This window comes from Anastrepha obliqua, chromosome 2, assembly GCF_027943255.1.
Source record: "Anastrepha obliqua isolate idAnaObli1 chromosome 2, idAnaObli1_1.0, whole genome shotgun sequence".
Classification (NCBI taxonomy): domain Eukaryota; kingdom Metazoa; phylum Arthropoda; class Insecta; order Diptera; family Tephritidae; genus Anastrepha; species Anastrepha obliqua.
Genome location: NC_072893.1, coordinates 71125330 through 71138989, shown reverse-complemented (window position 1 = coordinate 71138989; position 13660 = coordinate 71125330). Strand labels below are relative to the sequence as shown.

The 13660-nt window shown below is 38.3% G+C and overlaps 1 protein-coding gene across 1 annotated transcript in view; it reads right to left on the bottom strand.

Moving 5' to 3' along the window:
- The window catches only part of LOC129238199 (uncharacterized), a 33670-nt gene extending 30695 nt beyond the window's left edge, over nucleotides 1-2975 (bottom strand). The window contains exon 1 of the mRNA XM_054873242.1: nucleotides 2369-2975. Coding sequence (XP_054729217.1) covers nucleotides 2369-2975 — 607 coding nt within the window. The remainder of the gene's footprint in view (nucleotides 1-2368) is intronic.
- Between the last annotated feature and the right edge of the window lie 10685 nt (nucleotides 2976-13660).

Below are 13660 nucleotides of genomic sequence, written 5' to 3'. Positions count from 1 at the left end.
AAATAGCGAAAATCGGCTTTCATACCAAAGACTTAAGTAGCGAACTTGCATACAGTGCTATTGCGCACATTCGATACATGAATTAACTCGAAGATTAATCAAAATTATTAATATAACACAACAAAAATCACATTGTATACGTACCCCTACGATTTCTTCTCATCTACAGCCTGTTGCAAATGTAAATATAAATGTCCCATTAATTTTTTTTATAAAAATATAGTTTATTTACAACAAATACCATAGAACTTATGTTATATACAACCATAAAATTCTATAACTTTGAACAAAGTGTTGTCTAATTTTTTCAAAAATTTCAGATATTAACCAGAATTTTTAAAATTTTCCTTGGATTGCAACTTTATGCTCAAATTGTTTCTACATTTCTTCAAAACTTTAAAATGTTTAACTAGAATTTTTAAAATGGGTCTCAGATTGCCATTTTATGCACAAAATGTTTCAAAATTTCATAGAAATTTTCAGGTTACCATACTTAAGTTTTTCCAGCAAAAAAATGTTTTGGAATTTTCTATAAAGTACAGTTCTTCAGAGTTTTACAAAGTAATAGAATTGTGGTTCAAAACACAAACAGCATTTTCTCGCACCACAGCTATTTAAAAGGAATGAGTAGAGTTGCACAAAAAATATTCAACTTCAGCTTCCCCAACTTGGTGTTATAGGGGCTAGGAAAAATATATTTCAATTCGATAGCTTAAACAATAGCTTAAGATCTTAAAAAACCTTCATTGCCTTATCTTGGAAAATTAAAAATATATTTTCGAAACACTTTTTCGATGTGCTAAATTATGTCTCAAACGAGTTTGCTTGACGAAAACAGATCAAAATTTGTATGCCTGGAAATAGACAAAGTTTGACAGAAATCAAGTGTTGCCTGTTGTTTAAAGAAATTAAAATTTTATTCTTGGTTAAAAAATTATTTCATTGAAGAAAATTTTACCGAAATAAAAACGTCAAAATACCAACTATACTTCAAGAAATTATTTAAAAAATGATTTAAAAATTGAAAAATGTTGAGTCATGTTGAGTCAAGAAGAAAGTTAAACAAATTTTGCTCAATTTCCAATTGAAAAACAAGTATTTAAATTTCTAAAGGAAAAAATTTTTAAATTTTCTTCATTTTTCAAATGAAAAAAAACAAAATATTTTACTGAAAAAATTATACCGAAATAAGGTGGCAAAAGTAATTGAAGAAATAAAAAAATGATGCAAAAAAATTAAAAAAAAAATTTTGGCCATTTTTCAAATGCAAAAAAAAAAATATTTAAATTTAAAAAAAAAATTATAAAAAAAGTTCGCATTTTTGAGGGAAGATTTGAAGTCATCTGTAGAAGCTCTTTTCGCGCCTTATCGATAAAATATTGGCTGCCAGCTCAAGTGAATTGCCAATTCGTAGAAAAGTAAGTTTTAGTTAAAAATTACCAAAATTTTTTATAAAAAGGCACGATATGGAATATTTTCGTTTAAACTGGCGAAATATAAACTATGCATATTTATTTATGTATATATCTAACTATGTTTATAATAAAATAGATTATTCAAAAAAAATATATATATTTTAATTAAAACAAAATATAAAATTTGCATATATTGCAGAATAAATATTAGAGCAGAAGATTCTAAAATAAAATCTATCATATATAATATAAAAAACACAATTTCAGAAAATTGTAAAAAAAAATTTAAAAAAAAAAATTTACTAAATAAATATTGCAACGGAAGATTCTAAAATAATATATAAAAAAAATTTTTTTAATCTAGAAGTCAAATTTTCACTGCTTCACTACTGCTACGTTTTTTTATTATTTGTAACAAAATATATTTTTCGTATCCTTCAAAAAAACTAATTTTTCTAATTAATTATATTTAATTTCTGGGTGATCAGTAGAGTATTTAGCACTTTAAAGTATAGCGCTGTAGTTGTGCGTTTGTGTTGCACTAAATTCTAACAATAAAATTAAAATTGAATGTGTCAAAATTTTTTAGGGAGGTTATGAAATGACACTGACAACGTTTTAGAGACCACGACAAACAAAGGAATTGTAATTTGTGGTCGACAAAGAAAAATTTAAATTTTGACCATTTCTATGTGGGCACAAACAAAAACAAAAACACAAAGCACCCATCAAACAAAAGACTTAAGCGGCGAACTTGGCGCTGTCGGTAACTGGGGCTGAATGGAATTTTTACAACCAAAATAGAAAAATACACTTCAATTATTAGAATTCTAACTAAACAACTAACACCTTAACAATTAGAATGAATATTTAGCTATACCCCGTACTTTAACACTTCACATAGACATAAAAGGCAAGTTCCAGAAATTGAAATTTCTTAGCAAAACACTCACCTTCAGCAGCGTCAGCATCATTTTCGTCATTATATAATTGCTTTTGTTGCTGTTGCTGTTGGCCAAAATAGTAACGCCGATGATGGAAACGTTTGCGCGAAAGTGGCGGCGTATTTGGAGTCGTTGTAGTGTTTGCTGTTGTTGTCGATGCTGCTGTTTTTGGTGTGACCAACAAATTCACTGGTTCATTCAAATCCTCACCCGGCACCGTTGCTACAGGAGATGTGCAATGTGAAGGCGTCTTTGCAGGTGAAACCAATTGCGACGGCGACAAGTCACTGCCTTGCGGTTCAGGCGTCTTGGGTGGTTGCAACGGTGCTGGTACGAGTGCTGGTGGTGATTGCGATGGTGTCTGAGTTGGTGTGGGCGTTCGTAAAGGCCTATTGACGCTATATGCGTTGCGTAATGTTGGTGTATATGAACGCGGCGACACATCTGTGGGTACTGGCGGTGAGTTGGGCTTACCGCCACCGCCTACCGGCGGTGAGGGACTTAGTGGCGGTACAAGGCGATGATCCTCATTTTTATCCTGCAGTAGATTTTGTGATTCCAATAGCCGCTGTTGCTGCTGATGCAAGCGGTTTTTGATGAGAAAAATTTTCGGCATTTTGGTGTTAGTGTTCTGACGTAAATGTTAAATGCTGTGAATGTGCGCGAAAATGTTAGTTTTTCTTTGATTTGTTTGTTGTTTAAGTGCACTTTTTCAGCTTGTTGTCTGTAGTCATAGTCACTGCCAGCAAAACACTAATCCAAGCTGTGTGTTTGCCGGAGCTACAAATGCCACTGAATGCTTGAACACAGTTGTTTGTGCTTTTTTGAATTTGTTTATGTTTTTTGTTTTCAAAATAAGAAAAATTTTTAAGTTTAATTCGATGTCTTTTTCACTCGCTGGTATATTTTGTTCAAACTTATTTTGGGTTGGCAATCAAAGTGAGCCATTTTAAGCACTTCACCGAACACCTTTTTCGAACTTTGTTTTAAGAATATTTTGAGTAATTTGAGTTTTGTATTTTATTTATTTGCTGGGAATCTACCGATTTTAAACCGCTTGAAACCGATTTTAAGGTTTTTTATGCTGGTTTTCAATTAACTAAATGGATTTGTTTTCACGCAGTGTGTATTTCAGTGTTTCAAATATTGTACAATAATTGCAGAAATATATTATTTTATTCATCACGGCTTTAAAAAGTATGTATTATGCATTTTTTAACTTTTTTTTTTATTTTACAAAACTTTTTGAGCTTCGATTTTTAATTGATTCGCTCGCTGCTCTGCGCAGTACGAACTTGGTTTAGATTCTAGATTTTTAATCCTTCATATCCTTTGTTGGAATCCACCCATTCACACTTATATAAAATTTTTCACTTAGAAGTTTGAATTTCTCACTTAAATTCACTTCACTTCATCCAAGATTCAATAGATTTTTACTTTTTATTTATTTCTTTAGTGGCAGTAGGAAATTTGTATTCTACACATATATTGTACTTATATGTATGTATGTGTGTATTGGTTTTTCTACTTAGAACTCCAAAAAGATCTAAATAATTCACTTTACAAACGACGAACGCGATTTGGAAGCGCTAAACGCGTGTATCCTCAACGCTTGATCGTCTCTTACTGTATTCCAGCGGTACTCGCGCACAAGCAGTTAGTCCAAAGTCAGCCAGTTGTCGTTGCCGTCGCCGTCGTCGTCGTCAATCAGTAACAGCGGTTCATCCAATATCGTCACACACGCACACATGCATACGTTCAAGCGCAAGTGTGTTTAAAGGTGGAACGGTGTATGGCAACGGTGGAACGTCGGCACTTTATACAGCCGGTTGGTCGGTTAGCTGGCTGGTTGGCTAGCAGCTAGTGATCGCCATGCCTCGTTTCGTTTCGTTTCGTCGTTTTTCCTTTTCAGAGAATAGTCCACATACATGCATGGATATGTATGCATGTGAGTGAATGTTGTTGTTAGAAGTTCTAGCTGCTACTTGGGGCTTTTCATACAATATATGCTTTTGTTGTTGTAGACGAAGAAAAACACCGTAAGAGGCTGAGCTAAGGCGTACTTTTTCAGTGCAACGTACGAACAACGAATGCGGCTAGAACTGAGCAAACGGCTAACGCTAGACGATCAAAATTCTAAGCCACATTTCTTGCTCTCCGCATGTGTTTGATAGCGTGCCAAAGTGAGTCGATGCAGCAGAGTTAGGAAGTGGGCGCGAGAGTGTCAGAGCAAAGGAGAAATAGTATTTGTGTGTATTTGAGTTACCGATAACGGTGTTGTTGGTGCTAACAACGTAGAGTGTAAGTGATCTTGGCTCAGGTGAGCGAGCACTAGTTGTGCCAAGCAACAGGCAATAAGATCTTCCTCCACCTGTACTCACTTACACACGATTGGGGTGGTTGAGTGCGGCTTCGCTTTCCTCAACAACAGTTTTAGTCTCAGAGTTGCTCTCCCACACCGCTCACTAATGCTTCATGCTATGCGCGTGTTTGTGTTTAACGGTTTTAGAATTTTACTTGCCTTTACTGTTCATTCTGCTTGTCGGTTGGTTGTTGTTATTGCTGTGGCTCACTAGTCGTCGCTTCAGCTCACATATACACCTATGTTTTCTCTCAACACTTGATAGAATTAGCTCACCTGCTGGCGTGTTGCGTTGTTTGTTATAGATGGAACTGGAGATTTTCAGCGAAGTCGCTCTCATTCTTTTTCGCTCTTTTCCAAACATACTCTCACGTATGTGCGTGTATGCGTCGTGTGCTCAGTCTGCACTATGCTTACAGTTACTCAGCTGAGCAACGTTTCTTTTCGACGCTCACTTTGTATTGGCTGAGTAGAGCCTACATTGCACTTTTTTGCTGTAAAGCCACATGTTTTTTTTTCTCATAGCCCTTCGTTAACCCCTTCTTCCCTCTTCTGGCTCTTAGTGCTTATACTTGATTAGTTTTTCAAATGTGCTTTGGTTTCTTGGTTTGCGGCTTGCGGGTTGACTTAGACGTGAATTTGGCTTCGGCGACCGAGCGTCAGATCGCGACCGCGGTTTCACAGTTCAGAGTCAAGGTAGAGGTAATACCAGTATTGCATTTTTTTGTTGTTTTTCATTTTTGTGTGCATGCTTTATGTTAGTATTTTCTTCTTCTTGCTTATGCTTCTTTCATAGCGACTCTATTATTGCCGGCAACTTGGCGTTGTTGTGTTTTTCTTCGTTTTCGTCTTTTTGGACTGCATTGGTTTCGGCTGTTACTTCACATAAAATTTTGTTGTTTGTATGTATGTATATTCATTGCATTTGTTGCTATTGCTCTTGACTCTGAATTTTTAGCCATTTGCGGCCTTTCTGGTATGCGGGTTTGTTTTTGTGTTTGATGCCAGTTTATTTGGCTCGTTGCATTTTTATTGTTGCACTTTTTGTGGCTGTAACTTTTGGCCAAATTTAAGGTACCTACTATGAGATTTCCTACACTTGAGTGCGTGTGTGTGTATGTGCACCTCTACTAGTTGTTGGAATGAAATTGAAGTGAAGATTGGGTGGTGGGGAGACATTTGATTTCTTATGTCGGTTGGCATTTGTTCTCATGTACGAGAATGCATGTGTATGTATCTATGAATGCATATGTGTGTGTATATGCATTGTTGAATTCAGCGAGAGTTTCGTTGACGTTGGACTTTATGTACATTTGTAAAGAAATTTTAGTTTTTACTTTTATTTTTGTTCCCATGAAACTTTTCATTAATTTCTCATAAAGTTTTTGCTCATGTGCTGATAAAAGCCAATTTTAAAACAACTGTAGCATATCATATATCGTAAGCCCTAAAACGCATCTTTTAAAAACCCTCTCCCGTTCGGAGGCGGCATAAAACTGTAGGCCCCTTCATTTGTGGAAAACATTGAGGAGCTCCACCAAACATCCAAAAAGTGTGTAGTTAGGTTAGCCATATCAAAGACACTCGGAGGCTCTAAGCCCCATTGTGATATTGTTTTTTGATTTCCATCCCCTAACTAAATTACTTAAACCACTTAGATATTTTTGTGAAGGTAGTGAGACATTATGCAAATTTTCCAGGCCTTCAAAGAAATAATCGCCAAGATATTTGGCTCGGCTTCTTTAAAGTGCAGGACATTCACAGGGAAGTTGTTGTACCGAGTCAATTTCTTTTTCATCTCCACCACTACTGCAAAAGTCATTGTGAGGTACACCCCGTTTTACTGGCTTAGATACCAATACTGCAGTGTGAGGATGCAGGAAGTTGATCTGTTGAATCCAAGCAAAACATTTTGCCCTTCTAAGAGTCAGTTTTGGCCAGATCGTTTTGGAAACCCTGCAGTTAGTAGTCAGAGACCTCTTTCCATTGGTTTCGGCGATTATGCTCAAGTCAATCGCAGTGTACAGTTCGTTTAGAGGAATGCTAATGTTCTTTACTACTCGCTGAAGGTCAAGTTCAGAGCCTTTCCTTGCTCACTCTTCCGCTCTTTCATTTCCCTTCACTCTAGAGTGGCCGAGGACCCAACAAAGTGTGATGTTATGTTATTGGATAAGCAATAGCGACCTCCTGCATTCTTTAACACATCTTGAATTGATGCACGTTGAAGCCACTGCCTTGATCGCTGCTTGATTATCAACAAAAATGGTAAGTCCATCAGTCTTATCGTTTTTGCTGCTTTGTCTCTAGCGTAGATCTCAGCTTGCAAGGCGCTACACCGATCTAGGACCCGCACTAATAGGACAGTCATGATGAAAGACCGCTTGTATGCAGTTTTTGTTGGTCGGACGACCTTCCTACTGCTGATTGGCATACTCTGACCACCTTAATGGGTTTAGTACTTGGCAATAATACAGGTCTCATATTATCAGTAAACATAATTTACTTCTTCTACTCGATACCAAAAAAATGAGAGACAATTTTGCTCAGCCAAGACAAGAATCCATTGACTTTGGGTGGTCTACATTGCCGGTACTTTCACTAAAAGAATATTAAGCAGAGTGTCGTATCTTCTTGATATCACAGCTTCTGGTGATAATAAAATCCAGAATGCTAATTGTTAAAGGTATTAATGGAAAGCTCCTTTGCTCTGCCTGTTTCCGGAAGGCCATATCCAACGAATAGTCCGAATAGTAGTAGACGTTTAGGGTCCATTGAGTTGCCAGTCATATGTACACCACTTTTATGAGTTATAATTTTTAAGTATTAGAGAATTTTCTTTCCTTGGAAAGTTGCAGTAATAATACAAATAAATAGCGATAATGACCTTAAAACTGGTGCGAAAGTCACACTCTTTACACCTACTACGTTGTCCTGAGTACACGCATCAGCCGTAAGTTAGTCGCTCGATGGAGAAAAAATTCCTTCCTCGTACTTGAAGGCAAATTTTTGCTTTTCTTGTCCACAAATCTATGCTTGAGATTTATATTGTTCACTTATTCGTGGAATGCCCTTGATTTTCCATTTAAAAGATTATGCCAATATTTTTATAATGACGGTATATTAAAAAAAAACCATTCAACTGTACATGTTTTGTATAATTAATGACCTTTAAGAAAAATTTATTAGCGCTAACTATTTGTCATCTCAACATTGAAATCGAATTTACTTCAATCAATCATCACCTACAAGTCGTGTTTATGCATAAATAATAAATGTGATGAAACATCGAATTGAAAAGTAAGTTGGCAATACTATTTATTATTCAGAATCCACAAAAAGTCGTGCAACGAAATTACAAAATCCAATAAGAATTTTTGTTAGAAATATCAGCGAACGTAACCAACAGGCGATCTGGCGCTCTCTTCATCATCTTCACTCAGCACAAAAATCGGATCGACCGATCGTGTAACAACACATATATACATACATACATACATATTTATTTTTCCTACTACTCTCACTTAACTGTCCGCAGTGTTTACTTATTGACATGAAGCATTTGCCTAACTAACGTTATTCTTGCAGAGCGCACCGTCAGTATGGGAAACACACTGACCTACACATGCACACACAGCTGAGTGCCATCATCTCGGTTTCTGCGGCGAATTCAGTTACACTCACATATTCAAAGCCACTTGAAGCGAATGAGGAAAGCAAATTGTGTGTGAGGAGCTCTCGTGTTGGTAGTAGTGAGAGCGAAGTGCTTACCACCTGTGCTGGGCACCATCACCGGTTCAGCAACGATAAGCTGTGTCGGCCGTTTGGACATTCGGCCTCCGCAGCCGAGCTGACCAGCCGATTGCCGACAAATTTACAGCTATAATTGCTGATATGTGGGTACGTGTTTGTTCGTCGTCATATGTGCACATGTGTCGTTTGTAGATATGTTTTGTTGACCATTGATTAGCTGTGATTTTATTTGGTTAGCGGAGAGTACACATTCAGCAAGTTATGTTAGTAGAGAGGCAGATTGAGAGAGAGAGAGAGGGAGAGATAAGAAAAAAAAAGACATAGAGAGGCAAGTGAACTGGCCGCTACAAACCGGTTTTATGGCACATTACATGATATCTAACATTGAACATTGACTGTGACTTTGGTGCGATTACAACACAACAAAGGCAACAACAATATAATTACTTGGCGCTGCTTATGCTCGTCCCGTCTTATTGGTATTTGATTTTTGACTTTTTTACTTCTCGATTGTTTCTCCGTTTCCATTGCTGTCGCTTCTCGTATTCTTATTCTTCATACAGGAGTTAGGTTAGTGCTTGCAATTTGACTTGTTTACTCTTTTCATATTTGATTCTTTTATTTTTCCTCTATCGGCACTTGGCATTCAGTGTCGTCCGACGAACGGTACGAACGAAATTAAACTTCACTCTCACTCATCGTCGTACATTTCGAATTTTCTGTTCTACTCTGATGTGTGTATGTGTTTATGTGTGTATGCAGGTATATACATATTTATGTATGTATGTAGGTATGTATGAATGTTTGTATGTATGCATGTATGTATGTATGTATGTTGTATGTATGTAAGTGCTTACCGTTCCACTGCTCTTGAGTTACGCCTCACTGTAAGGATTTATAACAGAGATTTACACAGCTACATAGTATATAGCCATGTTTTTACGTATACTTACATATTACATATTTATTTATTATATTATATATTTATATGCATGCATGCATATACTTTCTTTTCTATAAAGGAAGTACGGATATTAAAATTAAGTGATTGACAGAAAATTAAAATATAAATATATGTAAAGCCATAGGAATTTATTCCCTTAATTACGTACATATGTGTGTGTAATCTTTTGAGCTCCATAAGCGATTTTCATGTTTAAAACACATTTATGAGTTAAGGCTGCATAAGACATATTCTGTAAGTTTAGTGATAAAAATATTTCATTCGGACGTACGATCCGAGGACCCAACATCGACTCGGATCACTACCTTGTTGCAGCCAAACTGTGCACACGCCTCTGTGCAACAAAAAACGTACATCTACCTGCGCAAAGAATGTTCAACATCGAAAAGCTGCAATCACAACAGACAGCCAGTAGATTCGCCACTCGACTCTCACTCCTGCTCTCAGAGAGTACTGGCCAACAAACCGACATGCACGAGCAATGGAGCAACATTTCTCGTTCTCTACGTACTGCCGCCGAAGAAGAAGTCGGATTCCGGCGAGCCCGAGAAAATAGTTGATACAACGAGGAATGTCATGCTGCCATACAAAGAGAGGATGCTACCTATAGAGTCACGCTGCGATTGGGCGCATCGCGAGTCTTGCGGGATAGCTACCGGGAGCTAAGAAAGGAAGGAGACGTATTATCAGAAAGAAAAAACGAGAGCCCGAAATACGTGTGCGAGGTGCTTGAAATGCGGAAAGACGGTGACCGGGTGACTGACATCAAGAGCATACTTAAATTATGGAGGGAACACTTCTCGAACCTGCTGAATAGTGATAGCTGCGCATGTCACAGAGAATGTGAAGATCCCGATACCCCAATCGTTGACGACGAAACTGTCGTTCTGCTACCCGTCCATGAGGAGGTGAGAATAGCGATAATGCGGCTAAAGAACAACAAACTCGCGTGCGCCGACGGACTGCCGGCTGAGCTATTCAAACATGGCGGTGAGGAGCTGGTAAGGTGCATGCTTCAGCGCGTATGCAAAATATGGCCGATTGGAATTTAAGTGTGCTCTGCCCAATACATAAGAAGGGCGATCCTGCAATCTGTGTCAATTACCGCGGGATTAGTCTTCTAAATATCGCCTATTAGGTTCTAGCGAGCGTATTGTGTGAAAGGCTGAAGCCCAGTCAACCAACTGATTGGACCTTATCAGTGTAGCTTTAGACCTGGAAAGTCTCCCATCGATCAAATATTCACAATATGCCGAATCTTGGAAAATACCCATCTTTTCGTCGAGTTCAAAGCTGCATTCTACAGTACGAAAAGGAGTTTCCTGTATGCCTCGATGTCTGAATTTGGTATCCCCGCAAAACTAATACGGCTATGTAAGATGACGTTGCTCAAAACCAGCAGCGCCGTCAGAATTGGGAAGGACCTCTCCGAGCCGTTTGATACCAAACGTGGTTTCAGACAGGGTGTGACTCGCTGTCGTGTGACTTCTTTAACCTGATGTTGGAGAGGATCGTACGAGCCGCAGAACTTAATCGCTCAGACACAATTTTTTATAAGAGCGTACAATTGTTGGCGTATGCCGATGATATTGACATCATCGGCCCTAACAACCGCGCTATTAGTTCTGCCTTGTCCAAACTGGATAAAGAGGCAAAGCGAATGGGCCTGGTGGTGAACGAGAACAAAACGAAGTACCTCCTGTCATCAAAAAAACAGCCGGGCACTCGCGTATCGGCGCCCACTTCACTGTTGGCAGTTATGATTTGGAGGTTGTAAAAGACTTCGTTTATTTAGGAACCATCCTTAAAACCGATAAGAATGCCAGGCTAGAAGTCCAACATAGAATCTCTCTTGCCAACAAGTGATACTTTGTACTAAGTAGGCAAATGAGTAGTAAAGTCCTCTCTCGACGAACAAAACTAATACTCTACAAAGCTCTCATCATGCCCGTCCTAACTTATGGCGCAGAAGCGTGGACGATGACAACATTCGATGAAGCGACGTTTGGAGTGTTCGAGAGAAAGATCTGCGAAAGATTTTTGTACCTTGCTCATCGGGGATGGCGAATGTCGCAGGCGATGGAACAATGAGCTGTATGAGCTTTACGACGACATAGACATAGCGCAGCGAATAAAGATCCAGCGGCTACGTTGGCTGGGTGATGTCGTCCGAATGGATACAAACGCTCCGGCTCTGAAAGTATTCGATGCGGTACCAGCTGGTGGTAGCAGAGGAGAGGAAGATCTTCTCTACGTTGGAATCAGGTAGAGAAGGACTTGGGTTCCAACTGGCGCGGGTTAGCAAGAGAAAAAAACGACTGGCGCTCTTTGTCAAACTCAGTCAACATCGCGTAAGCGGTTATCGTGCCAATCAAGAAGAAGAAGCCTCGTAATGGAGGAACTGAATTGGGAATATTATGAAAAATTAATAAGGTAGTAAAAGGGGATACAATTTTTTATAATAATTTTATTATAAAGCGCCTTTCAGGACGCGCCTAGATGCTATTCTAAAATACGACACGTGAAAATTTATATGCTTTCAGGTTGCGCTAGATACAATTACACCACACGCGAATAATCACAATACAGGGTTGCCAATATTCGACGGACCCATCTGGCAACCCTGTATCTTTTGACAGGATCGTCAGATCGCTTAAGTCCAAGCAGATTTTTACCATGGAACAGTACACGCCATGCGAGCGCTCCCAAATTGTTGAAATTTACATTCAACAAAAGAAGTCAATTGTGAAAACTCAACGTGCGTATAAAAAATTAAATAATGTGAAAAGTGCGCCTTCTAAGAACACCATTAAACGTTTGTATGAAAGGTTTGCGACTGGTGATGCTCTTTCTAATCCAAAGAGGCCAAATCAAAACCGACCAAGGACATCCCAAAATCGCCGTTCTCAGCAGTTGGGCATTACTCGGACCACTTTACAACGAATTATCTGCCTTGATTTGCATTTATTCCCGCATAAGATTCAATTGACGCAAAGATTCTTGCCTGCGGACAAGCTTCGTCGATTGGAATGGGCACAAAGAGTCATCGAAATCCGTCGGGTCCGTCGAATATGGGCAACCATGTATGTAAATGACCATCATGACCAACTCCTAGGTAAAATCCGCTAAATAGTCGAGACATGAATGCCGAATTGTTGCGAACAATATCGATGTTGAAGGTTGTTCAGCAACACTCTGCGCTACAGCGGCAAGATTCTCAACAGAGCGTCCAGTTTTTGGTATGTATGCAAGTCCTTTTTCTAATCAGAAATCAGTCTCTTGAAAATTTCCACCAAATTTTGAATTGTTGACTCATTTGTTGTTCTGTCTGTCTACTTGACTCACTTGACTCACTTTTTATACGAATACTGACCATTTAAAATTAAAAAGTGTACGTTTGCAATATAACCCTGCGCGTTAACTGTACAAATGTGAGTAATGTATGTTCATAAGTGCAGCATTAATGCGTGTGTGTTCGAGGCTCTTCGCATTCACATAATTTGTTGGCAAGAAAAGCCGTTTACGTAACCACTTTGTTGTTCTTCATTCATTGCATATTTGTTGCTTGTCTGATAACCAACACATTCACATTCGTTAACTACATATATGTATGTGTTGGAGTAAGTATTCCATAACCAAGTATTTAATAGCCGTGTACAGATACACACATACATACACATGAAGTACTTATTTGTAAACTCTTTTACAGTTCTTGGCTAAAACGTTGAATTTGTTGTTGTTTATCGTTGATTGCTGCGACGTGTAACGACTGAAACGTGCGGCGAAAGTAATTGCCACTGAACAACAACAACAAGAATAGTTTGCGCAAACTTCGTAGTTGACGCTGGTCCTAATCTTTCCATTAGGTAATTGTCAAAGTAAAATCGAATTAACGCGGAGTTATAATTAAATGGTAAGACTTGAAATTTTATATTTCGCTTTCAGTGGAAAAATTCTAATTCTGTAGTATAGAAATCCACAGGTGGTAAAGAAGTGGTCAAATTATAGTTATTTTCACGGAAAGGTTAGGACTGGCTAGGTTGAGTAAGACTAGGTTGGACTTGCAGTCACGCCTAGACGATTCGGTCTATAGCGATACCGGTTGGACTCTATTAGTTATACGTTTTGAAATAGTCCACCCGTATGGTGCCTGTTTCTATTGTGAATTCACGACATTTACAACCTACTGCTGAGATATCTTCCAATCCATCAACTTTTAGTTTCG